We start from the raw sequence: 27,323 nt of genomic DNA, 5'->3' as shown, positions 1-27,323 counted from the left end.
GTTCCTTTTACTAGACACTTTTTCCCAGGGAAAATCTGTTGTTGATCATAGCAGTAGGTCTAATTCCTTTCTCATATGTTTATTTTTGAGGAACTCCCACAGACTGGCTTGGCCTTAACCATAGATATAAGTTTGTTTTGTATGATTTGTATGTGTGCGTTAAGCAGGGGGCAACTGGGGTAGTATAGAAAATAAATCTTGTCCTATACAAACATGTAAGAGAACCCTCAAATACTCACCAAATAAGTGATTGATATCATATTCTTTCCTAAGAGCACATTTTGATGTGCCAGGAATAGACATACCACAAGAATACCAGGCACCTAAACGGGGGTTAGGAGAGGTCAGGCAAAATATGCCTACACCCAAGATCAGTCACCTGTCCTATCCAAGTTCTGCCTAAGGGCAGACCTCCCCCAATGACTTCCATAGGAATTAAAATGAATATATGCATATATTTAAAAAGAACGAGTTTCACAATTACTCTCGTATTTCAGGGAATTGTCCCTGATACCTTGAGAATGAATTGCCTCAGAGTAACATAAAGGATTGTCGTCATTTTATAGGGACAAGATGAGAGACAGATAAATAAGAAATGAGATGTAATCTAAAATGGATATAAAGGTTAACAATAGAAAAGCATAAAGCGGGAGAGAGGAAAATCTCACACATACTCCCAAACAGGGAAGGAAAAGTGATCACAATTAACCATGTAAAGATAATTGCTTTTCTTTTTTTTTTAAATAGTTTCTGGGTGGTGGGTGTTTTATAAAATAATTTAGTTAGGTACAACAGTCGGTCTTGATTTGAAGTGGAGTGGAAAGCCAAACTCGTTGGGTCGGAGATGGAAATGGCTGATGTGCAGAGGGCGCCAAAAAAAAAAGTATACACATTTTAAGAAAGGAAAAAACTATTAAAATTTTAGTACTCAATATAGATCAATAACAAAAGATGAATACAAGTCACATTTGACTTCTGCAATTACAAGAGGTGCTCAAAGTGGTCACCATCAGTGTCCAGAAACTTCTGATTATAGCAAACTACTGCCTGAGCAAAATTGACCAAAGTGTCCACTTGTATACATTTTTTTGGCACCCTCCTGCCAAAAATATATTGCTGAATATATTTAGCATGAGGGCCTGATGGTATACACCTCACAGTACTGGAGAGGGAGAAAAACCTCCTGCCCTTGTAGAAATAGCTCAAAACTGTGAATCAGGAAACATGGACTGAAGTTCTGGTTGTTCCACTTAAATAGTGTATGATCTTAAGCAAAACTTTTGCTCTTTCTTCAATCCTTACCTTTCTTCACCTTGTTTACCTTTTGGGTGGGGATCTTAATCTCTGTTCATGTTGTAGGATATTGTTAGGATCAAGTGAAATAATGCATATAAAAGTACTGTTAAAGTTATGAGTCCTGGAGAAATATCAGTATTCATAAGTACACATTGTCATTTGTCATTCTATTTTACACCTTGGAAGATAAAACTCCCTAAACATAGCAAAATGCTAAATGTAATTCCTAACTCTAGAAATAAGGGAAAGGACAAACCCAATTTAGTTGAGTTTTGATACACATACAAACATTAAAACAAATTAATAAAAGAGTATATTAATCCTCAGGAAGTGCCAATTCCTGACTCAGCAATGAATATGACTTCTTGAAGAGAAATGACATCACATAAGTTCTTTTTGTTACCTAAGAATAGGCTAGCCACATAAAGGGAAATAACAGGTAAGTCTGCTTCAGCCATAGGTGAAATGCTCACAAATATTTAATATGATATTGGAGAAAAACTAATAAGATGTTTCTCGGTCTATGACTAATTATTGTTCCTTAGTTTAGGCAAAGCTTTTGGCTTTAGTCTTAAGCTAGAGTATTGGGGTATCTAGAGTGATAAATGGAAAATTAAATATAAAATAATTTTTAAAGTTGAAGATTCAATACAATTGTAAAGTACACACACACACACACACACACACACCAAAGAACCAAGTGTAATAAGAACTGATTACATTAAGAGTCAGTATTATTGCATTCCATCCTAGAATTAGTTAAGTGACCAGACTCTAGTTTGATAGTTGTACATCTGATTCTGGTTCTCTGCCAAGAGTTGGTCAAACCCCAGACAGCAATTGGGCATTTTCCAGAGGTCTATGACATATTCTGCACTTTGCTCTTGTGGGAAAGAGAAAAGAAGAATGTGGTTTACAGGAATCTGCCACTTCAGAAATTTAGCTAGTTTAACGTTTCCCAATGTAAATTCTGTAGGATGCTAGTTCTTCTGGGGACAGGGAGTGTTTCTCTGGTTGTGCTGTCATAAATTTGGGAAACACCACTATAATTCTGCCCTCTTGAAAAGTCATATTGTCCATCAGGTTATTACAGTTCTGAAAATTCTTTGTAATTTTGTATAATACAGTATGTTTACCCACAGAATGGTTTTCCCCATAACACCTACTTATATCACTTTGGATACATTGGCTTAAATTATAACGCCCTAAAGAGCAAGCGCTCAAGATACAAATACCCAAGGCCAGCACCCAAAGGACACTGATCATTGATGAACTATTCTGTGAATGGTGACCCAATGTGGTCAGTCGAAGTCTGAATTGTTAATGCCCTGGTGAAGGTCAGGGGAGCATGTTCTTAACGTTTGAATACGATACTTAAGCTAAGTCTACATAATAAATGTTTCTCTTAGCCATGAGGTAAGCTCAGCCAACTGGGCAGAATTGAGCCTTTTTAAACAGACCTAGAAAGCTTATTGCACACACAAACACACAAGTACACATATAAATTCAGTGTTTCTATACATGGAAGCCATAATCTAGATGGGTGGCTGAGGTTTGTGAGCTTGCAAATTCCCTGGGTGAAAGTAAGAGAACTCAAGATGATACTTGAGTAGAGTGAGTAGAAGTAGCAAGGAGTTGGGAGTTCTTAGTTAGGATGAGGAAGGGGTGCAGATTTAGGAGAACATTGTTAAAAGGAAAGGAGGGAATCTAACTATCTCAGTACATGGAAAGAATCATGATGCTTCCAAATGTATTCCTGTTTCTTATATGAGAGGATGATGCTTGCTGTGATAGGAAAGTTGTATACGGTGGAAAATGAGAAGATTAGCAGCCCTGCCTTTGTCTTTGATATTTAACTTGAATTGGCAATACTGTGTTTCCCTGAAAACAAGACCTAGCTGGACAATCAGCTCTAATGCGTCTTTTGGAGCAAAAATCAATATAAGACCGGGCTTATATAATAATAATATAATATAATAATATAATATAGTATAATATAATATAACATAATATAATATATAACATAACATAACAACATAACATATAACATAACATAATAATATAATATAATATAATACCGGGTCTTATATATGACTGGTTCTTATATTAATTATTGCTCCAAAACACGTATTAGAGCTGATTGTCCTGCTAGGTTTATTTTCGGGGACACAGGGTAGTGTTATAGACAGAATGGGGTTCAGAAGTGGATAAAGTATCGTGTTTGTATAAAATGGACAGACTATCGCCTACCCTAAATTCCATGAATAATAATTCATTATCCCCTTTCAGCTTTTTTATCCAGAAAAAGAAAATCATCTATGGGCATTTATCCATTTTTTTAATAAAGTGACCTTCTAGAACTGCATCTCGTCATGTTCTGAGTGGGTGTAAGCATCCCGCAGGTGTTTAATGATGGTGAAGACGCTTAGATGAAGAGCACAAAGTCATACTGAAAGTTAGTAAGGTCCATTTCAGGATTCCTAACACCTGAGTTTCCAGCAAAGCCCAATCTTACTTGCATCACTTTTAAACTGTGTCTGGGTTTTTAATCATATTGATTTTGTTTCCTTCAAGTAATTTGCTCAAGTAGTTCAGTTATGTATTGACTTGCAATTCCAGCAAGTCTCATTGTGGTTAGTTATGGAAATACCAAATATTTTGAAGACATGTACAGTCAAAGACATGTTTTGCTCTATTACCTCTCCCTTGGCTGGGGAAAAAGAGCACTTGCTACCTATAACAGGATTAGTGGATCACAAAATGATTTCACATGAGTGAAGAAACATGAACTTCTCATTACTGTTTTCATGATTTGTCATGCATAACATTTTTAGCAAGCCTAGCCTGAAATTTATACAAATTATTACTCATTCTTATCCACAGGTGTGGGGACAGAGCCCCAGAAAGTAGTTTACAGGCTCTTGGCCTCACGTGGAAGGGTGCTGGCTCAGGTGGTGAATGGCCGTCGGCTGTGGCTGATTGGCCGTCGGCTGTGGCCGGTTAGTCGATTGGCCGCTGGTATAACTGCTGCGGCTACGAAGGATTGCCGAGGAGCCGAGCAGAGCCGAGCAGAGCCAAAGAGAGCGGAAGAGGAGGGCCGAGGAGAGCGGAAGAGGAGAGCCGAGAGAGAGGAACAGGGTCGAGAGAGTGGAGGAGAGTCGTCGGTCGGTCGGTTGGTGGAAAGGCGGTCGGCAGGTCACGCGTCCGGTGGGCCCAGCCTCCAGTGAGACCATAGTGGTATGACTCCCCTACCTATGGCTCCGTGGGTGTTTTTTTCGGCCTCACCATATCCTGCGTTCTTGTGTGGGGAGCGGGAGCAGAGACCCCGCAGGCTGCCCCGCCTGAAAGATGGCGCGGTGAGAAGGCCTCCGCGCACGACAAATGGCACAGCGAGCAGGGTCTCCCGCACGACAACAGGCCTTATCAAGTCAGTGATGTCTGCTGTCTTGTTGAATATGTTCTTTAAATTTACAATCAAGGTTTCTCTATAGTGTATGACTTGCATAGTAATTAGTTCTACATTCTTCTTGATATGTTCTAGAGTTGTGACTTTCAAGAGTTTGGATTGGCTGCACCGACAGTTGTTAATTTCTCCAAATCTGCTGGCACTACCACTGTTCTCCCAATGTCAGATGGAAATCTGAAGGCTCTCCTTGATTTCTCTCTTGTCCTTCCAATTCTATTCCAACCATCACCAAGTTATACCAGAAAACGAATTGCCTTTTCCTCACTATTCCCACTATCGTAGCCTATACTAGGCTGCGTCTCCTCACTCCTGACCCATCTAACTTTCTCCAGTCTCCCTCTCCTGAATTACTCTTACATACATTCCTGCCAGAAGAATCCAGTTACTAACGTACTATGTGTAAAACCCTCTAGCAAATCTGACTACTCTAGACCTCAGTAATCTCTACAAACTCAGAGTACTCACAGTACTTACAGTCAGGCCCTAATAGCTTAGCACGAGCATTCTCAGATAGTTTGATTTGAATTCATTTTGTCTTCCTTGAGGAAAGAGAGTATGTCTCACATTTCTAGTCAGAACACAAGCTTGTTCAAGACCAACCCTCAGGGTCAAGTCCCACTCAGTTAGTACAGTTTTAAATGTGCCTTAGAATATTCTGTGCTGTGCCAGAAGGAGATAGATTACCATTCATTCACTCAGACATTTTCAAGCAAACTCTGTATGCCAGACACTGTGCAATGAATACAAAGAGATCAAATCCTTGCCTTCAAAGAGTGAGTCAGACAAGTGCGATGTGGTGAGGACTAGAATAGAAGTATACACAGGTGCTGTGGGCGCCCAGAGGAGACGTAATGAAGTCAGACTAGGAATAGTAGGGAAGGGACATCATTGGCGAAAGTGTATTTCCCAAAGCACTAGTCCTGTGAGAGTCTCCATTAAAAAACAAGAGAAAAAAACAAGATTCCAAGGCCAAGTAAGTGTGGGAAACTCTGGCTACTGTCACTCCCTGTCCCAACGAGTTACAAAGTCCATTAGCACACTAACACCTTAGAGGAGTCCTGCAGTAAAGAAACCTGTAGGGAACCCCGGTGTGAAATAGAGATTTCCCAGTCATCAGGAGGAACATGGTGGTTGCAACCTTCTGGGTGGGTGAGGACACTGCTAGTCTGACGGAGAAGAGCAGAGGGCTGGGGCCCAGGACAAGGAGAATATCGACACTGAAGCATGGAATGGACTAAGAGTCCACAAGGGAGACTGAGATGAACTGGTCAACAATGTAGAAAGAAACCCAAAACAGTGGAAAAATAGGAGCAGAGAGAGAGGAGCGTCCAGGAGGAGTCAGCCAGAAACATTGGAGCCCCTGAGGAAGTCATTAGAATGTCCCCTGGATTTAGCAATCAAGAGGTTATTAGGGACGTTGGCAAGAATGTTACAAGGGAATATTGGGAGGAAGGGGATATCAGTGCATTGAGGCAGTGAGGAAATGAAGACAGTAAGTGTAGACTGGCCTTTTGAGAAATTTGGCTGCGAAGGGTTGGAGTAATATAGGAAGGGAGAAAAAGAGATGTGGCATTGAAGGAGGGTGAGTTTACAATGAGGAGATTTGAACTTTTCCTCTTTTTTTCCCACTGAGGGAAAAGAATGAAGTAACAAGGAAAGATTAAGATACAGGAGAATTGGGGTGAGGCTGGATAGCTGAGAAGACAGGGAGGAGGGGATAAATCTCAGCTGAATTAGAATTAGCTACAGACAGAAAGAGGGCAGCCTTTTCTACTGGGCAGGAAACAAAGACAGGCTTAGAGAGGGAGAAAGTTGTTAATAGCAACATTAATTAATATTGAGGACCTACTCTGTGCCATGCACTGTGCTAAGTGGTTTGCATAGGTTGTCTCATTTAATCCTTACAGTAACCCTTAAGGGTAGGCACTCGTGTCATCCCAATTTTACAGATAAAGAAATTGCCGTATTAGGGGTGGCAGGTTAGCTCAGTTGGTTATAGAGCACGGTGTTAATAGCAGCACGGTTGCCAGTTTGATCCCAGAATAACACCCACTGTGAGCTGCACCCTCCTTAAAAAAACAAAGCAAAGAGAAAGAAAAAAGAAGAGAAGAGAGAGAAAGAGAGAGAGAGAGAGAGAGAGAGAGAGAGAGAGAGAGAGAGAGAGAGAAAGAAAAGGAAGGAAGGAAGGAAGGAAGGAAGGAAGGAAGGAAGAAAAAGAAAGAAAGAAAGAAAGAAAGAAAGAAAGAAAGAAAGAAAGAAAGAAAGAAAGAAAGAAAGAAAGAAAGAAAGAAAGAAAGAAAGAAAAAAGAAAAAAGAAAGAAGGAAATTGCTGTATAAGAGAGTGAGTAGTTTGTTGTATAGTGAAGTCAGGAAGCAAGCCAGGTGAGAAACGATCTCTTGCCTAATGAGTACTTTCTAGGACAGAAGTTCTTCCTTAGAGTTCTCAATTTTTTAGAATGAAGTAGGAGGCAATGCTATTTCCTGAGTGTGAGCCAAGGAAGTAGAAAGGTAAGGGTCTGTGCGGAACGGGAACTAACAATTGAAACAGCTACAGGGAAGAATCAGAAAGAGCTAACTAAGGACAAAATGAGGACCTAGTTAAACTTGAGGCACATGCTTTAGTTCCCATAGTTAGTGACACCCCACCCCACCCACCACCTCTAATGCCAGGGCAGGTAAAAGTTAGGTGAAGATTTATAGCCTCAGAAATGATCAGCCGTAGATATAAGGTGGTTTGCTCTCCTATAGATGTAAACAAAGGGTGGTCAGGGTACAGAGGTCACAGTCGGAGAGGGATCTACTCTGCTTGAGGGAATTGAAGATATCTGAGGGTACGGGCAAAATTTAAACTAGGCTTTGCTATATAAAGTTGAGTACATATCAAGCCTGGTCTACTAAGAAATGAATTGACAGAGCACAAAATGAAGAGCAAGTTTTGGGGGAAACTAAGTTCAGTTTCAGACATGTTGATTTTCAAGATGGTTCCAGTTTTACCACATGGAGGTGTTCAGACTTGGAAGTTAGCACCTAAAGGGAAGAGGTCAAGATTTCACATACCAAGTTGCTGGCACACAGACAGAGTTAAAAGATATCAGAGAGCTATCTCAATTTCCTCACAAATAAGGGCAAAAAGATAATAAATACGGCGACCTGGTGTACCGTCAGAGTAACACAATGACACCACTAGGCACCAGGACAGAGTTCTCCGGCAATGAAACCAAGATGGAAGAGGAGAAAAGGCCTGGGACGCTTTTAGTGCATGGAGTGGGTAGAGAACTGCTGATAGGGTAGAGAACAACCCTTAGGAGTGATTAGGAAATTGCGTAAGGGGCCTAGGAAGGATTTAAGGTTACGCAGAGGGAATTAGCACCAGGAGAACTGCAAAAACAAGGCTCACTTCCTTCACAAGCTTGTCTGGATCCAGTCCTGCAGGAGATTATAGCAAGGTCAAGATGATTGAGCCAGGCCTTGAGGCATCAATGCTATCTTCTAAGTTTTTTCATACCCTCATCTGCTGTATTCACCATACTACATGTACAGTACTCTCCTAGTCTCACTGACATTGCCTCATATCCCTCTTTACCCTTAAAATCTGCTTTAAATGTAAAGAAAACCCCAAACTATCAAATTTTAAAAAAGAAAATAACTGTTTCTCAATTCCAAACCCTGTGCATGCATGTTTGTGGCTGGTTAAATCCTGGACTTCCATCTTAAAATTCAAATGTGCAGAGGCAACTGTTTTGCATGAGACCCAACTTTGCAGAAAAATGCTTATGGCGGCTTTTTTTTAACACTCTAAATAAAATATTTTTCTTCTATTAAATCCCTTGAGGAAAATGTGTATATTTTTATAATACATATTTTATATGTATATATTATGTAACATATAATATAATATATAATCTACATATAAAATATATTTTATAATATATATTTCTATTAAATAGAAAAATGTCAGTGAGCAAGTTGACACAGATTCTTGGGCATTTAGTTGTTAATATCTGGGCATAACTGAAAAGTAGCAAAGCAGATGTTTTTGAATTTTTTTATTTTGATTAGCAGCATAAGGAAACCGGTATGATGAGGGTAGTTGTTCAGAAAAGGAGAAGAGGGGAAAGGAACAGTGCATCAAATAGTTGTTGAAAGATTCAAATTTTCCATATTTCCTCTCTGGAAGAAACTCACAGAGTGTAACTTTTGTGTGATTTCATAGATTTTTTTGTTGGTGCTGCTGGATGCAGAAAAACACCTTAAAACATACCCAGGCTGACCTATCCTTACTCCAAACCTTTCTCCTGATCCTTCTCTCCTCAACCAGTTCCACTTTAATCTAGAAATCCAGCGTTTTGAACTTCCATTTCCTATGAAAACCCATTGGAAAGTGGTAGATATGAATCATTTATCGCTTAATGTGTTTCTCCAAGAATATTTGTACTAAATTTTTTTATATGTAATTGTTTAACAAAAGGTTTTCCTCCCTATTGAAGGAATTTCCTATATCAATGAGTAGGTGGAGAAAGGTTTATTTAGAGTCAAGACAAAAGGACTTTCCTCGATCCCTGAATTCACACCAACTATGAGGGGCCTTTGTCCAAGAGCCTTCCAAATTCTGGAACAACGTCCTGTCTCTAATATGGATCATTCCCCAAATTTCATAAGGACCTCTTCTTCCCCTGTCCCTCACTTTGAGCTACCTTTGAATATAGTTTTAACTTTTTAACAATTTACAGAAAGACCATCCAAATTACTACAAGCCCTAAAAGAAATGTAATATCAAAGAATTATTTCAAGAGACGTAGAGGAGATTGTTTGCTTTTTTCCTTCTGTTTTTGTAGAGGCTAAAAGAATTTAGGAAGTGTGTCTTGATTTAGATGAATTACTAATTGAATCAGTAATTGATATATTTACAAAAAAGTGGTTCTTCTAGATGAGTGCTGTCCCATAGAACTTCTGTAATGATGGAAATACTCTAAACTGCCCCACTCAATAGACAGCCAACAGCCCCGTGTGGTTATTGAGCACTTGAAATTCAGAAACTGAATTTTTAATTTTTATTTAATTTTCACTAAATTTAAATAGCCGCATATGGCTAATGGATACCATATCGTTGCAGTTGTAGATGATTCTTTGTGGAAGGTGGTTGGATGCCAAATACACTATTCTGACGCTGACAAGGAAACTTCCTCCAAGCAGGGTGATTATGTCTTTAGAATCTCATGTCTAGTGTACTTACATTAGTTGCCAAGTCAAAGGCAGTTACTATTGACAAACCAGAAAATCTACAGAATTGCCATGGAAAACCTGTTGGAGAAACAGAGGGCAAACCAGTATAGTTAGATTCACACCTGACCCTACCTCTCGAAGTGATCCAGATAAAGCCAACTTAATGCTTTTCATTTCCTTAAATTTGTGTCTACTGAGAATTTTTCATGTTTCTATATCAACCCTCATTTACAGGATTCCTTGAAAGGATCTGTGACCAAAGGTCTCCTGAAATCACAGTTTTTTCTGACCAAAGGAACTAGGAGACAATGACTGTTGTCTGTTGTTCTTTGGCAAGACCTCTATGGCCCTTTCAAGAAGCAGCTTAAAACCTTATCTGTTATGAAGAAGGTGAATTATACAATGTCTAAAGGCCCGTTGTTGAAAATTTGGTTTTTGATAATTCTGTTTTTATCTAAAATCTCTTTGTCAAAAATTCCTCTTTGAGGACTATGCTTGCTGATTCCTCTCATATGAGTTTCTATTTAAAAGAAAGGAAGGAAGGAAGGAAGGAAGGAAGGAAGGAAGGAAGGAAGGAAGGAAAAAAAAAAAAAAAGAAAAAAAAAGAAAAAGAAAGAAAAAGAAAAATGGGGAAAAGCTTGCCCATCGGTGCTTCAGATAAGATTATGATGAGATGTTACCACTGACTCTTAACTTCTATCCTGATGGAAACGTTAAAGGGGTCCCACCATTGCCCCCACCCTCTCTAGAATGTTAAGTTTGCCAGGGCCTCAGTTACCTGTTTCTTGTAAACCAAAATCCAGTGAGCTTTACTGACTATAGAGGCCACTCTTTGCATTAGCAGGTATGCATGGATATTCCTGGCCAACCTCACTATACCTACCCTCATTGCCACATGGAAAGAATAGAATGCATTAGAAGTTATAAAATTGTATACATTTCCATAGTTAAAAATATAAGTTTTTCCATTGGTTATAAAAAACTAAGGAGCCCGGAAAGAAGGCCTGAGGCTTGGCCACCCTGGGTAAGGGCCCTAAGAGGCTAAGGTTGCAACTTAGATAAACCGAAGTCCTTGGCAAAGCTGCTGGGTTTCCTGTGTTGTGAGGAAAGTTGTTGGGAAACAGGGCTTTAGTGAAGAAAGAATACTTGTTTTAGACAGTAATAGTTGTTGGGATGAATGAAAACAGGTGATAGGAATCACTTCCTAGTCAGTAGCCAAGAGAGAGGAATCTGCATTTGGATCCTGTCTCAGTTTAAGATTGAAATGTATGTAGCAGAGAAGTCTCCCTAGTTGCCTTCGATAATTGGTTTGCTTTGTTTTCTTTCTTCATTCGAATCGATGTAAGGTTTGGGGCCTTGCTTTGCATACTACCTTAGACTAAAAATTTTACTTCAAGCCCATGTTATATAATACCTTTGCTTCAAAACTGAGAAAACGAAGACACACTTGTCAAGGGTCAACTAGTTATTACTAGAACTCCTGGCCCAGAGCTTACTTCATATGCCACAAGGTTCCTGTTTCCACATCAGTAACCAAGCTCTCATGTGTTCCCTACTTCCTTCTATAATGAAACGATAGGAATTGGACACTCTAAATTGTGCTGAGAATATATAGCCCTCAGGATCTTGGGACAGCCCTGTCTTACACTTTGCTGTACGGATGCTTCAATTCAACAAATATTAAGTGACTGCAAGGTCCAAGCCCAGGTCCTAGATATTGTTCCAGCAGATAAGAGTGGGCTTAAAGACGACTGCAGCTAGCATTCACTCTGAAGAGTGCTTTCATCTCCACCCAGAACAGGAAGGCCTGGGGAACTTGTACCAATATTTAACCCAGTACAGTTAACCCATATTTACTCATCTTTGTTTTCATTGGCTGGTTATAGATTTCCTCTTTCCTCTTATCACTTCCTACCACCTTTGCCTGTTGTCTGTTAAAAGCTGAGCACAAGATTCTGGGAAAGGAGTGAGAAAGCTTAGGGTGTGACCCCACAAGCCGCGTCTTGCACAGTTTCTGTATGTGGGGATTAGGAGAAGAATGACTGAGGCTTGAAGTTCTAGTGCAACCTTGGGCCTGGTGTGGGAGTTGTGGGGCTTCTGTCATGAAGGAAAAGAGTAGAATTGTTCATGTAAAATCTGGTCGCTGCTTATAGAGGTAGATGACTGCTCTCACTGCGGTGGGATACACGCGCCCGCACACACACTGGCGTTGTCCACCACACTCTCTCTCTTCAGATCGTGCTCTCCTCCCGACCTTTCTGGATTCTCTCCACTGTCTCCACCCCAGTCCAAGTCACCCTCATTTATTTGCCTGGACTCTAGGCCGGCCTCACGAGCTTGCTGACTGGCCTTTCCACACCCCTGTTTATCTCACTTTGATCCTTTCTCTATTCTGTACTCAGAATAACCTTTCAAAAATGTGTTGCTTCCTGGGGTGCAGGGGTAATGACCCAAATCATGCATGGGGCCCACAAGGCCAGGCGCAAAGAGGCTTTCGCCCGTCTACTTAGCCTTCTCCCTCTTTGGGGGCCTCCCACACTGGCGCTACCACCAGCCTTTCCCCCTGCCCTCCACCCAAGCCCCAGCCTCTGCTCCCCTACTTTTCCTTCAGAGCTCAGCTCAAATGTCACTTGTTCAAGGACAATTATCCTAATATGCCAGACTAAGGGAGGGTCCCTGTCAGAAGTTTCCCTGGCATCGCGCACTTTTCCTGAAACAATGCTTATTTTGGTTGTAGTTACATAGTTAGTTGTTTAAAGACTGTCTCCCTCGTCAGAATAGGAACTTAGTGAAGTCAGAGAACATGTCGGCTCTCTTGTCCACTGCCCTTTCCCCAGCCTCTGTCACAGTGCTCAACACAAGGGGATTCTCACTCAATATTTATTGAATGAATGGCCACACTTGTGTTCTGGAGCAGAGAGAAACTGTCCTGTTCTTATTGTATCCCCTGTATTGTTATTCTGTTAACTTGGATTTGGTTTGATTATCTTTATCCTTCGTGCTTTTACATTTTGTTTCCAAAGGGCGAGAAGAAACTCTTAGGGGGAGCTGTAGCTGGCAGTTGCAGCGACACCGGTGTTCTCAGAACACATCATATCCTTTCCCATTTCCTTTCTATACTGAAACCACCAACAGTTTTGAGTGACAAGTCTTGAATTCTGGTTCTCAGTCAGCTGAAGTAAGATCCCTCAGGGTCCCAGTCCCACTCTTCTTTCTCTCTGAAAGCCTGCCTGTTCTTGTCAGAGCTTCTCTTGCCAAAGCGTTTCATTTTTATCCCTCTTCACTGGTTATATTCTGGCTTTTTATAATATTATAATTGTTTTTTTACCTATGTAACCTACCAAAATCTATTCTCCTGAGGGTAGGTACACTGAATTGATATATTGTCTGAATCATCTTTGTATCTCAGCACCTACTATAATGGTAAGTGTTTATTAAATTACATTGATTTTTTTATTGGTATAGTACCAGCGTGACCACGGCAAAGTCCTTTAGTCTTATCAGTTCCATTCATTGATTTCATCATATATTCTCCCTTTCTTCCATGAAGAAGTACAGAGAATAAAGACATCCTGTCCTCTTTGCCTTTCCTATGAAAGGCTTCTAAAATTAAAGGGGAAGATGAAAGAAGAAGCTTATAGAAATTTAGAACAAACCAAGTAATAAATACGTATACTTGGTTATGGTATGGTACATGTTTATAGCTTTAGAGCTCTTCCTCAGATCAGATCATAAGAAGTTTAAAATGCCAGGGGTATTTGATATCTTGGAGAAGGAGAAGAAATTGTCCACATGCTGGTAAATTGAACAGGCCTTATTTTTGATCCTTAGAAGTGCGTTATATGCACTGTAGTGGGAGAGATCCTCCCTAATGTTTAAACATCTGAAAATGGTGTATTCACTGAAACCAAACATAGAGACCTGGAAATTTAGGTTCTAATCCCATTTCTGCTCCTATCTAGCAGGGTGACATCCTGGAAAGGTCCGATTAGCATAGGTAGTTAGTTGTGTTGCAGCTGGCGCCTCATGTTACAGATTTTAAAAAGCCTCCTAAAGGAACGTTGTTTTATTTAATGGAATCATGTGTGGACTTGGGGGAGGATTAAATCAGGCCATAACTGTCAGGTGAGAAACTAGATATTTTGCCATTATCAAAGACATATGCAATCTAAGAAAATAAATCTTTTTCAGATAAAATCTCTTTTTGCCAATTGCCAGTTAATTTCCATTCAGGTGTTTCTCTTTTTTTCTTAAGTACAACTGGAATTTATTAAAAAGTCTCTTACTCAAAAAAGAAAATATTACAGAACTGCAGAAAAATGAAACATTACATAACTACTCATCAGGAAACCTGTGCTCTAGAGCTGGTTATGCACTTAAAACTGTGATCTTAGGTGTTGTATGATAGTGACAATTGCCACTTATGAGCATCTACCCCGCTCACTGCTAGGCACTTTGCATGTATGATTTCCTTTAATTCTCAGAAAATTCTACATGACAAGAGTTATTAGCTTTATTACACAGATTACTAAATTGAGGTTCAGAGAAGTATAGTTACCTGCCTCAGGTCAAACAGCTTATACTATAGTGAGAGTCCAAAGTCCTTACTTTTTCCTAATTCTTTAGATCTCAGTTTTTTCCCTTTGTAAAACTGAGGACTTTAATTGTGTAACCTCCAGGGACAATATTAAATTTAACCTTTTTTTTAATTTAACTTTTTTGTTGACTTTTTATTACGGAGAATTACAAACTTGCAGGAGAGTAGAGAGACTAGCACAGTGACCCGTCCCCCAGCCACAGCAGTCAGCGCCTCGTGGCCACTCTTGTCGCATCTCTTCTCCACTGACTTTCCTCTGCACCTCTGCCCCCGCTGGATTCCTGTGAAGCAGTCTAGGTATAGTGTTTGATATGCAAATATTTCAGTATTTATCACTAAAGGGAAAGATTTATGAAAATGACTCGATACCATTAACACACCTAAAATGTTAAAAATAATTCATTAATGTCATAAATATCCAGTGTTTAATTTTCCGATTTTTTTTTTTTTTTTTACAATTGGTTTGTTTAAATCAGAACCCAAAGTCTTCACATTGTATTTGGCTTATATGTCCTTTAAGTCTCTTTTAACTTATGCTTTTCTCATCTCCCTTTTCTCATCTTTGTTTTCCTTGCAACATAATTGTTGGAAGAAACTGGATTGTTCATCCTAAAGAGTTTCCCACATCTGGATTTGGTTGCATTCCTGTGGCAGCAATTAACATGTGTCTCTGTTCCCTTCACCACCTGTAAACTTCTAGTTAGGGCTAGAGGTTTGATCTGATTTTGGTTTGATTTGGTGGGGGGGGGGGATGTCAAGAACACTTTATAAAGGGTAATAAGTACTTCTATCGGGAGAGTGATGTCCAGTTGTCATTCTTTTTATGTTTACAATCCTTGATAATTGCCTAGTTCCATTATTGCCATCGGTGTTTACAAAAAGGTAATATTCTAATTATATTTTTTTCTTCATCGTTTATTAGCTAGACTATTTCTATAATATCTATTTCTATAATATCCTTGACCTCAAGTATTTAATCACTATGAGTTACAGCTCATAAAAGACAAGCTAAATGCTTGTTTCTTTCCCTTTATTGACCAGTTTTCAGAATAAGTTGGCTCACTAACGTCTTCTAAAGGTGAGCAATGAAATTATTTAAAAAGTATCATTATAATCTCATGGATTTTAACATATTTGATGTGTTTGATCAATTGCAGTTATTCTTATTGATGCTCAAATTTAGGAACCTCCTCAGGTTGGCATGTCCTTTGATATGTCATTTTTGACATGTCTTATCAAGCTTCCTCACTTTTTGGTATGACGAGATGTTCAGGCTCGTTTTATACATTTCTTGCCCCAGATCTCAAATCAACCATTTCCCTAAGAAGCCCTGGAGACCACAATCTGGGTAGTTGTAGTATTTATTTCTATGAGGTTGTTCACTGTTTCTGAGCTTTTTTAGTGCACAAAACTAGGAAATGCCCCTTTTTAACGAGAAAAATGCACTATGAGGTCATACTGATATTTTCACTTCAAATTTAGGAATATAGAGTTTTACTTCTTTGATTTTATAGTTTTTATTTTCTTTTTGCTAAAAATCTAGGTCCTTCCTTTTAGAATACTATAATATTTCAGAATTTTTACTGACAATTTGGTCAATAAAGATAATGTACGATTTTTTTGCTGTTTTTTTTTTTTTTCTTTCCTTGAGATTATGTCCCACTAGGGGTCAAGTTGCAAATCCCACAGTCAAATTATTATGCTTTAATATCACTGCTGCTCAAAATATTAAACAATCAGTTGGAGCCAATCAGCCCCCTACTGTGCTATGATCTAACTCTTTAGTTGTTGGAGTGTGGAGAGATTGAGGGAGGGTATTATCTCAGTTCACTGACCCATATAAAACTGTTCCAATTTTTTAAAAACTGGGAATGCTGTACTTTGCATATTGGCTTATTACAAGTCTTAAAATCTTTGAGTTCCCTTCCAGATCCAACAGGAACCTATACACTCTATTGAGCTGCCCTTTTCCAGCTTCTTTACCTTATTAGGCTTTATTTATACATATAGCTGAAAATTTTACAGTAACACAAATGACTATTACATGGCTTTGGAACTTCTGATTAATAAAATAAACAACAAAACAGAAATGTGAGTTATGACTCTTAGGAAGTAAAATTAACAGTATTTGGAACCAATATGATTAGATACCCAAAACAAAACAAAACAAGAAATTCTTAGATAAAATAGCAAATTGTGAGTGCAAATTTGTTAGGCAAGCAGGTCTAAAAGTCTATTGTGGAGCCAGCTATAGTGTTAGTAGGCCTGGATCAATTAATTATAATTGAAATTAAATATAATTAACTATACTATTTTCAGCTGTTTTGATTTAATATCACTAAAGTTACTTAAGAATTACTATAGTGGATGTCAGTGATGCTGCCTTCCCTAACACCTCTTTCCTAAGAACTGGTATCCTCCTCACCCGCTACCACCCACACAGCTATAGGCAGAACTGTCCTGTGCTTACATGACACCCCTCCCCGCCCCCATCACACCTGATGGATCCAAGGATAGGTACCTGGCATAGCTGGTACAATCAGAGGCTTTCCTCTGGATTTTTCAAACTGGAATTAAGAAAGAGAGTAAGAACATAGCTATTAAAGGACACTGACCCAAAATGCTGTCTGTGTCCATGTTTTCTGCTTTGTGGGGAAATCCTGTCTGCAGTGAGAGCAGATAAAGCTGGTGTGCAGACAGGAGCCTAGTCAACTGTCAAAGGGAATTTTGATGGCAGTGGTGTTTCTGAAGTTGTTCTGAGGCCCAACTGCAGCCCTGCCCATCTCTTAGGCTGTTTTTTTAACTCTTCCCTGGAATCCACAAGCCAATAATTTCTATGCCAAAGGTAATTCAAATTAGATTTCTGTCACTTGCTATCAAAAGAATTTCCACTTCACTGACAAAAGGAAATGCATATAATACATTTCCCATAAGTAATAGATTTATATTTGATTAATGTCTATTTTATTGTATCATACACAAATCCTCTCAGTTCCCCCACTATTAGCAATAAAAAAGAAATTCAGAATGTTAATGGATTTTAGATGACGTGATTTTTTTTAAAACTTAGATATTCATAGTCTGGTACGTTGTGGGAGAAGGCAGAACATAAATCTGGAAAGGTAAATTGAGATTAGAACATACAGGGTCTTAAATGTCATGTTAAGGAGTTTGGATGTTATCTTGTAGGTAGAGGGGATCAAGCTGGAAAGTTTTCAAGCAGAGAACTGATATGTTTGGATCTTTAGGATATTTGGATAGGTAACTCTGGTGGCAATGTGTAACTTTAAATGGGAAAAAAGTTGGAAACAGTTTAATAGGTCCTCATTCTGGAGACCTAATCACTCACTCACAGGCTATTTCAGGTATCCAAGATCTAATTGATAAAGGACTCACCTACGTAGGAAAGTTATCCTGAAAATGGTTGAGAGACAGAAGGCTTCAAGAGACATTTCAAAATTAGACTTGACACTACCTAATGAGCACTTGGACACAGGGAATGAAAGTGAGAAAATGTAGAAGGACGGTGAATATGGTGATACCATCAAAACAGGGGAAGGAGGAGGAACAGATGTGAGAAGACACTAATTTAACTGCTCATCACCACTGATGTTTATGGTCCATTTTAGCAGGTATGGGTGCTACGCGTCCATGTAGCCCTCAGTCTCTATCATTTCAAAGACAACTACAATATGATTGTATCTTGGCAGGTTGCTTGTACTTGATTGGAATTCCCCCACAATTAGAAGGCCAAGGAAATCATTAAATTCTAGAAATAGGATTCCTACTTGGTCTCTGATAAGAAAAACATTATTTTGGTTTTGTCATGCTGGTATGTATTGATCTGGTAGACACCTTTGACGTAATGAATGTAATTAAAATAATAATTATAGCCAAACCGAAAATTTTGTATATCACACCTCAGAAAGAATACCATCAACTCATTGTCTACTTTGCTTTCCTCCACCTTAGAGGTAAAGGAATTACAATTTTAAATTAAATTGAAAAGAACATGATAGGTGATACGAGGCTCAGATTTTCAAAGTAAATATTTCTATGTTCAAAGCCATTGACCAGAAGGTCCACATCACCATACCTTTTCTGGGGAACTAACACATTTTGTCCACTTGATTTCTAAAACAAAATTATCAAGTGCTATCAATGTAACTTGTTATGTGTTAAAAACAGAATTAGACCCAATCCCGATTTGCTCACTGCCATTCCAGTATTTTTTGAAAACTGCAAAATCCCAATTTGTGAATTGTGATTTTGCCAAAAGTGAAATCTCAGCCCCTCATAGACTGGGAAGTAACTGACATCTTTATAGTTCCAACAACTCTAATGAGCTACAGGAAACATTGGCCAAATTCTGCTCGGTTTGATTTGGTTTCCTTAAATCAGCACTGATTGAGAGAAATAGAAAGCAAACTATGTATGTAATTGAAAATTTTCTAGTAGTCATGTTAAGAAAGAAGTAAAAAGAAACATATGAAATTAATTTCTTTATTAATTTATGTGATGTCCTGTAATGAGGAGATAAGCAAGCTTTAATCATTATCCTGAGCCTTAAAGGTGATATAATCCTGCGGCAAGAAGGTGAAGCTGTACTGTTGTTCTTACCAGGTGAAAGCCAAACTATTTCTGTTGCATTATTCACAGTTATCCTAATAAATGGCTACATATCCCTTTGCATGACAGAAGAAAAATACAAATAGGCACTTCCTCAAGAGTCCCCAAACTTCCTTAAACTATGTCTGAGAACTGATTCATATCTGGAAATTGGATAATGTCCCTCTCTTTTAGACCTGAAAGTTTTTTGTTTGTTTGCTTGTTTGATATATAAATCAAGTAAGACCTTACTGGGCTCATCTACTTTGATTATAGGGACTCCATGAATCAATGGGTGAGGCTATTTGGATTTTCACACTGATCCTACTACCTTTCAAGTTAGCCACATGCTAGTGTTAAATGCTGCTACTTGGATCATGCCACTCTGGGGTCCCCCCATTCCCTTGTAACTCTATAAACCAAGTTCTACTTTAGCCTCTTGCACCATCATCCCTGGTCTACAGAGAACATTGTCCAAAGCACTTTCAAATATACTGACCCTCTCCTTATAGATTTGATTCTCAAGGTCTTAGTGAAGAACATCTTCTGGACCTTTTTAAAAGTTACATTTGAGGTGGGTGGATAGGTGACAAATGATAAATCCACTCCAGCATTCCTGTCTCCTGAAAATTTTTAATTTGTTCTTTTATATGTTACCAATAAGATTTGCATATCAACTTCCTTTTGCGTGAGTCACCACCATTGTGTCCAGATTTCAATCAACCTTTAGCACAACAAAGAATTATCACCAGCTTCTCAAGCTAAAACAGTTAATCTAGAATCTCTTGTAAGCCTAATTTGCAGAATCAGTTCAGTCTAAAATTGTGTCCTCCTCTTCCACACTCAGCATTCTTATAATTGGCACAGCTCTTCAATTTCTTTGATACTTGAACTAACTCTTCCTGAATTTCACTTTGTAGTTGACCTCGTGAAGCGTAGTAGAATATGACTCTAATTAAAGATCTAAAGATAGTGCAAGGTAAGAGCAGGGCATTGGCTTCCTCCTCCTATAAGGTAACTCCTTCAAACTAGGGTGCTTCAGTATCTTCAAACAAAGGAAAAAGTGCCTCATAAGCTGAAGGAGATACTGCTTCAGCTGGCGAGGAAGGCTCAGTGGAGTTGGGATGGGAGTTCTCTAACTTCTCCAAATCCTCCCCTATATAACACTTTCATTTTAAAGACGTAACTCCTTTTGGACCAGCACCTTAACATATGGTCATATAAGACCCCTGGTAAGGAGTTGAATTCAACTAATTTGCAAGTCAGCAAGTACAAATACTGGCTTATAGCTATCTAATTTCTAGGGCTATAAGAGTTTTTGTTTTGTTTTTAACAAATTCACAGTTTGGGTTTCAGTTCTTGTTTAAAGTGAGAATCTAGAAATTTCCACATGTTAATATCTTCAACTGAAGCGGGTAACCTCAGCACACAGCTCTTGAATTCCTCATACCGTTCTTACTGCTCTGTGGCAACAACAGTGAAGTCTTCCACAGTCTTATCTTCACTGCCACTGTAGCCCTAATGTTCCCAGGCATTCATTTCTTTAGCTGTTTCACTGTAACAGTTCATGGGTTCCGAACAGTCCACCTCTCAACATTAATTGGGTCTTTATTATCTTCAAACATCATGAGTAGTTTGAATAACTAAAGTCTCCTGATTTCCCTAAGAGTCTGTTCTTTATAACCAACTCCTCATTACCAGCTTCTGTGCAAGTGAAGATTAGTAGTTGCAAGCATTAGAAACCAACTCCAGGTAGCTTACACAGAATGGAATTCGTTGGAAGAACACCAGCTATCTCACACAATCTATGGGAAAGTTAAAAACCAGGTTCAGGTAAGAGGAGCCAAAAGAGGCTGACAACAGAAAACTCAGCCAAGGACCTCCGGAGGAACACTCTGGTTAGAATGCTGCCAGAACTTGGGCAAGAGATGTCACAGGAAGAGTCTAAGCAGAATGGTTCCAGTGACACTGCCACCGCCGGGCATTCTCTTCTCCTCCATTATTGACATCACCACTATCTCTAAATAACTTGCTGGACCCTTACCTTTGCATCCCCTCCTTCTGGATTCAATGTCAAAATCCCCCTAAACAAACCTCAGTGATACGCTGATGGCCTTGCTATCTAAGAGAGAGGATCTGAGCTTCTTCAGCTTCTACACTGGGAAAAGTGCTGGGATGCTAGGTAACCGACACACACACACACACACACACACACACACACTCTCTCTCTCTCTCTCTCTCTCACTCAAACACACTCACATACATACGCACACACATCCAGCCCACCACACTTGCGTTTGCTTCTAGACTCGGTGTTCTGTTTTACTGATCTGTCTGTTCGTTTATTTTGTGGCCACTATCATACTGTTTTTATTTCAGCCATTTTATCATTTATTTTTAAATTTGATTGGTTCAAATTTTCTTCTCCTCAAAAGGTTAAAAAGTTTTTTTTGGCTCTCCTCAGCTTAATTTTTCTCAGTGAGTATAAGATCTCCCTCATGTGCTTCCATGAATATCCCATTGGGATTTTGATTGGAATTGTATTACATTTATGAATACATTTGGGGAATAATTTAAAATTTTTACAATGTTGAGTCTTCTCATCCAGAACATGATATATTTCTTTATTTAAGACTTTTTTACTCCTGAGTAGTTATATGGTTGTCTCAACGTAGATTTGGCACACTTCTTAAGTTTATGTTTTTGTTGTTAGGGTAGATGGAATTAGTTCCATTTTATTTTCCTTTAAAAGAGTTTCAAGGCCCTCCTTTGACCCAAGAACAATCTTAATGTCTCATAACTTTACTATGCCAACAGCTCTATGATTCTAATTTCCTCACTAAGCTATGTGAGTCATTGAGCTAAATTATTTCTAGGTTTATTCAACTTTCATTACCAAATTAAATCTTATACTTTGTAGTATAAATTTGAGTTTGAAAGCTAAAAGTAGCAATGTTTTTCAGGGGAGTAAACTACGGAAAAAATATCAAAACAGAATTGGGTAAATTGGAAGATGGTAGCCATTGCACTAGTACCACAGCACCCCCTAGTGGACACAATGAAACGTGGTCTTTATACCAGAATGACCCCAGTCTCTTCCACAGGCAGTTAGAATCTGGAGGAACCTTAGGGGTCAACTTGGTCAACATCTCTGGTTTCCAGATAAGAAAACTGAGGAACAAAAAGGAGAAATGATTGGCCCAAGTTCACATAGCCAACTGAAAGGTAAAATCCAAGATTTCTAACTCTTTTTTCTTCCCTTCCCTTCTTTCTTTTCTAATATGTACTATGCATCTATTATGAAACAGGGTGCTAAGAATACATACATAAAAAATATTTAGTCTTTGCCTTCAAGTCTAATTTTCTTTCTTTCTTTTTCTTTTTTTTTTTTTTTTTTTTTTTTAAGGAGGGTGCAGCTCACCGTGGCCCATGCAGGGATCGAACCCGTAACCTTGGTGTCATTAGCACCACGCTCTAACCAACTGAGCTAACCGGCCATCCCCAAGTCTAGTTTTCTTTCAAACCTACTTCTTTTATCCATTTTCAGGGACTTAATTTGTTAGAGAGTGATCAAACAACAATGCAGGGGAAGGTTCTCAATCATCCATAAGTTGACTCACAATGTGATTAATTATTGAGATTTGACTGGAAAATACATTTGCAAATGTGGAAACTGCGATTTGACCAGATTCCTATCATTTTATGAAGAGAGAAGACTTAACAAATGCGTAACTGAATTCTACTGCAGAAAAAAAAAAAAGACAATAGGATATTGAAGTATTCATGTGTGCCCACCACCTATCTCCAAGCATTATCATTTGTGTGTACTTCATTGAGCAAATCTTTACTGAGGACCTACATGCCAGGTATGTACCAAGCCCTGGGTTTAGTATGGTAAAGAGAACAGATATGATCCCATGGTCTGTGCTCTCATAAATCTTCCCGTCTCCCGTGTATGTGTGTGTATAATTCTCTTCACTCTCACGTAAACTTTTTCCTATTTCACTTTGGCAAGTCATATTTTTAGGTTATAGAAATAAGGGAGTAAACAAACATTTTCTAAAATTACTCTGCCCTACCATAAGGGAAATAAGTAATACGGATTTGGTGCCAGACAGGACTGGAATTGAATCCCAACCCCACCATTTACAGGCTATAAAATAAACTGATTTGCTTCTCTGAAACCCAGTTGCTTCTATAAAATGAAAATAATGTGTATCCCATTTGAGGGGTGATGTTTTATCGTTATCCTTATTAATACCTAAACAGAGACATTACTTCTTGAGTCAAAAGTATGAATTATATATTCCTTTTCCTAAAGTGCAGAAAAATTATCAAAAGAGAAGCATTAATATTGTTCACTTAGTTTCACTAAGAATGTCATTTTCTAGAATTAATACAGAAAAATATTCATGACCATTGCCATTTTAATTTAAAAAATAAAGTGAAATCCTCTAACTATGGCTGCTACTACAACAGCTTTACTTTAAAGCTATTTTCTTCCATGGGTGAGCATGGCCTTATTCCACAGAAACAAAGTCCTGTTATTTCAGTTATGATGAAAAGTTCTGGTATGACCATTATTTATCTGTATCAGGGATTGCTTAAAAAGAGACAACAGACCCAAAATGGAGTAACTTGTGCTAAGGCCCCCATCAGCAAACTGAGACTTAATACCAAACCTAATTGCAATTTCAGCCTCTCCCAGGAATGTAATCTTAATTGATCAGTCTGGAATTTTCTCGTCAGCACTAGTGAGGTAATCCGCCTGTTAGACTTCTCTCACCCCCTAAAGGAAGACGACTGCCTGAAACTATTTGCTGTTTTCCATATCCCTCCTTCTTTTCTGCCTATAAAAAAGCCTTTCATTCCATACAACTCCTCAGAGCATCTCTCTATTTGCTAGACAGGATGCTGCCCAATCCATGAATCATTGAACAAAGCCAATTTGATCTTTAAATACACTCAGTTGAATTTTGTTTTCTAACAGGATCTTTTAGTAAATTGCGTCTAAATCTATCTCTCCATCTATTTAATGGTTTGACAAAGGCAAGAGTCATGTTTAACTCAGCTCTCCCTGTTCTCCATACCCAATGGTAGCTTGTACAGAATTAGAGCATGCTAAGTAGGTGCTAAGTGAAAAGACCATCTTATGTTCTATTTGACGTGTAAGCTCAGAGAGAAAATCTAGCCTAAGTTATAGGTAAAATTATTTTGTTTTACCTTGAAGTAGTAATTATCAAACAAATCCTATTCTTATAACATTCCTGCTAGGGGAAAAAAAAGTAGTTAAATTCCTCAATCTTTACTCAAACCAAAGCAAAGCTTCAAAAATATTTAGACACAGAGAGAAGATATAGGGCAGATTAGGGGAGGACTGGTGTGTTTGCACATGCTGTGCGTGCATAGCCCAGCTTTCCTTCCCTGTTGTAATATTTCCTGAAGTTTGATCCACACACCAGTTCTATGAAAAGCCAAGAGTTTCAAGGTCAAATAAGTTTGGGAAACTTTGCCCAGCCTTTTCATCTCTTGCAAGTTCACAGTGTGCATTGGTGAATTAAAGGCTATCAGAAGTCCTGACTGTACTAAAGAAAACTGTTTAAAATTATTTTACCTAGCATTCCCCAAATGTGTTTGACCAATATTTTACCTGTAAATATCCTGCAAAACTAGTCGGTTCTGTGGAACACACTGACTTCAAGAAACTGCCCCACTGTGTTCAAAGGACCCCTTGTTAAATTACAAGAAAGAAACAAAACAAAAACTGTATTTTATATATAAATTCTTCAAGACTGAGAACGTGAGCATTTCCAGCAATGTTTTAACTATGGAAAAATGACACCACTTTGGATGCCCCAGACATTGACACAATTGAATTTTACTTGTGTAAGAAGAGGTCAGTTTGAATCCAGGAAATGGCTCCCCAGCAATGCCTGGAATGTTGTCATAAAAACCGATAAACAGATATCCAAATCCTATTTTGTATCTGGGAAGGATTGAGGGCCGGGGCGGTTAAAAACATAGAATTATCACCACCAGACCTCACTGATGTTTGTTACAGTTTTGTACAAATCAGTATACAGTATCCATTTTCCCTCTACTCCATCTTGGGACTTCCAGTTTATGTTTGTGTGTTTCTAATTCTTCTCTCTAGATGGCAACACAGATGGAAAAATCCCAGAAAACCTTGGAGCCGGCTGGCTTCAGCAGCAGCAAACAGCTATCAACAGCCTGCCCCCAACTCACCCTTCCTTTTTTCAAAATGAACACAACCTAAGGTAAGAAGGTTGAAACTTTTTTCAAATAGATTTAATCAGTTATGTGGGGATGGAAAGAATGACAAACTGATATCAGTGAATGAGGGAACTGACCACTAAGCAGCGTCTCTCCTATGCTGATGTGTTTTCTGTATCTTAAAGATGTCATCAATATTCCTGTCGTTCAGAGTGCCGTATAAGCATGGGTATTTGCATCATTACACCGGGCATCTGATACAGCCAAACACCAAGCCACCTGGTTTTCAGTACGTATTGGATTCATGTAAGATATACAATGATGCTATTTACTGACCCTTTTGTCAACCAGTGCTTTGAACCTGCTGTAAAGTGATCACCATGTCACCAGATCCTGCACTGAAGCTTAGGAAGTTAGCATGGAGGCAACACTTCATTAAAAACATGTAACTTATGGTTAAATTAATAATGCAAGAGCAAAGGAGTGGAACACACTTAGAAGATCGTTAGTTTACATCAAAGCCCCACTAAGGATTTTTTAAAACCTTTAATTTTCGTGGCATCATTGACTCTCTTCATTAAACAATAAAATGGAGCCTACAAGCAAGATGTCCACAACATCTGCTGACAGGGAGCACACAGGAAGCTGGCCCCTTCAACGGATGGCACGTCAAGGGCTCCAGAGCACTTCAAAGAACACTGAATTTGTTCATGTGTAATGAACTGGGCAGAAGCTAAAGTGTGACCTTTGCCTTTTAAGCAAACTAAAAAACCTACCATGGGGAGTGAAAATAAACATACTAAATAAACCAACCTCAGGCCAAGTGGATTATGGGTCATATTTAAGAGGAAATCAATTTGCAATATATCAGAATCCTTTTTAAATTCTCTCTCTCTCTCTCTCTCTCTCTCTCTCTCTCTCTCTCTCTCTCAATGAAAGCAAATGTTCCAAGAAATGACTCTAAAGATCACATCTTTCCTTGAAGGAATGCCTTTGATACTCCTTGGGTTGGAATTAGTTAATGTTATGGTGAGTCTGGCTATCGGCCTTTCCCAAAGCAACTCCTGGTGCTCGAAGGTTACTGACTACATTCAGAGACAAAATCAAGCCCTAAAAAATGAACAGGCAGAGAGGCACTGAGGTAGGCGGAATATGAGGGAGTGAAGGAAGCTGGGATGCTGGGATCACCCAGCCCCTGGCCTGTGTGGGTCTCAAGGACATACCATCCCACACGAGCCAGAGCTGCAGGCCGGCGGCCCTCGGCTCTGAGCCTTTCCCTGGGCTTGACTCAGCTCACTCCTTCCTGAGACCAGGAGTCATTGAGGCGTGACACACCTGGGACAACAATGAATCCTGAGAGGCCAGAGCCAGTAATTCTCATGCATCTTTGCAGCTGCCAAAACCACCACACCTCAGACCCTTCATGTCCCTGAGGTGTGTCCAAGAGGGAAGCCCTTTCAGTGAGTGATCCCGTAATGAACTCTTAGCCTCCTGCTTCACTCAGCCTCCCACTCCTCCCTGTCCTCCTAAACTTGTCCTCCGTGACCTCAAGAATCCCATGCCATCATCAGCAAAGTCGCTGATACCCCCAGTCTCTTCACTAAGCACGGTCTCGTTTTCTAGCCCTAAGGAACCTGGCTTTCACCGCAAACACTGCTTCCTCTGCAGCCCTGACCAGTGGGGCTGCTGAGTCAGGTTCTTTGTGCCATTTCTGTGGATCTCAGTTCTCTGCCTTCTGTGACCCAGGCTACAGCGCCAGTGTGTCACACTCTGTACCCCAGCTGTCGTCTACTGACTGCCTGTCTGTGTCTTTTATTTATTGAAAACATTGGCAATGGACCCACAGTATTCCTTTCCATGCCAATTCTGCCAACAACTTGGCACATCTGGGAGATCCAT

The 27,323-nt window shown here is 39.2% G+C and overlaps 1 protein-coding gene across 1 annotated transcript in view; it reads left to right on the top strand.

Annotated features, from left to right (window-relative positions):
* The window catches only part of LOC141571016 (uncharacterized), a 40,687-nt gene extending 14,451 nt beyond the window's left edge, over positions 1-26,236 (top strand). Inside the window, exons 3-7 of the mRNA XM_074329497.1 lie at positions 4,180-4,533; positions 22,295-22,415; positions 22,597-23,056; positions 25,345-25,468; positions 25,610-26,236. Coding sequence (XP_074185598.1) covers positions 4,180-4,523 — 344 coding nt within the window. The 3' untranslated portion in view covers positions 4,524-4,533; positions 22,295-22,415; positions 22,597-23,056; positions 25,345-25,468; positions 25,610-26,236. The remainder of the gene's footprint in view (positions 1-4,179; positions 4,534-22,294; positions 22,416-22,596; positions 23,057-25,344; positions 25,469-25,609) is intronic.
* The last annotated feature ends 1,087 nt before the right edge of the window (positions 26,237-27,323 follow it).

This window comes from Rhinolophus sinicus, linkage group LG01 (genome assembly GCF_036562045.2).
Source record: "Rhinolophus sinicus isolate RSC01 linkage group LG01, ASM3656204v1, whole genome shotgun sequence".
Taxonomy (NCBI): Eukaryota; Metazoa; Chordata; class Mammalia; order Chiroptera; family Rhinolophidae; genus Rhinolophus; species Rhinolophus sinicus.
This window is presented reverse-complemented; position numbering and strand designations above follow the sequence as displayed.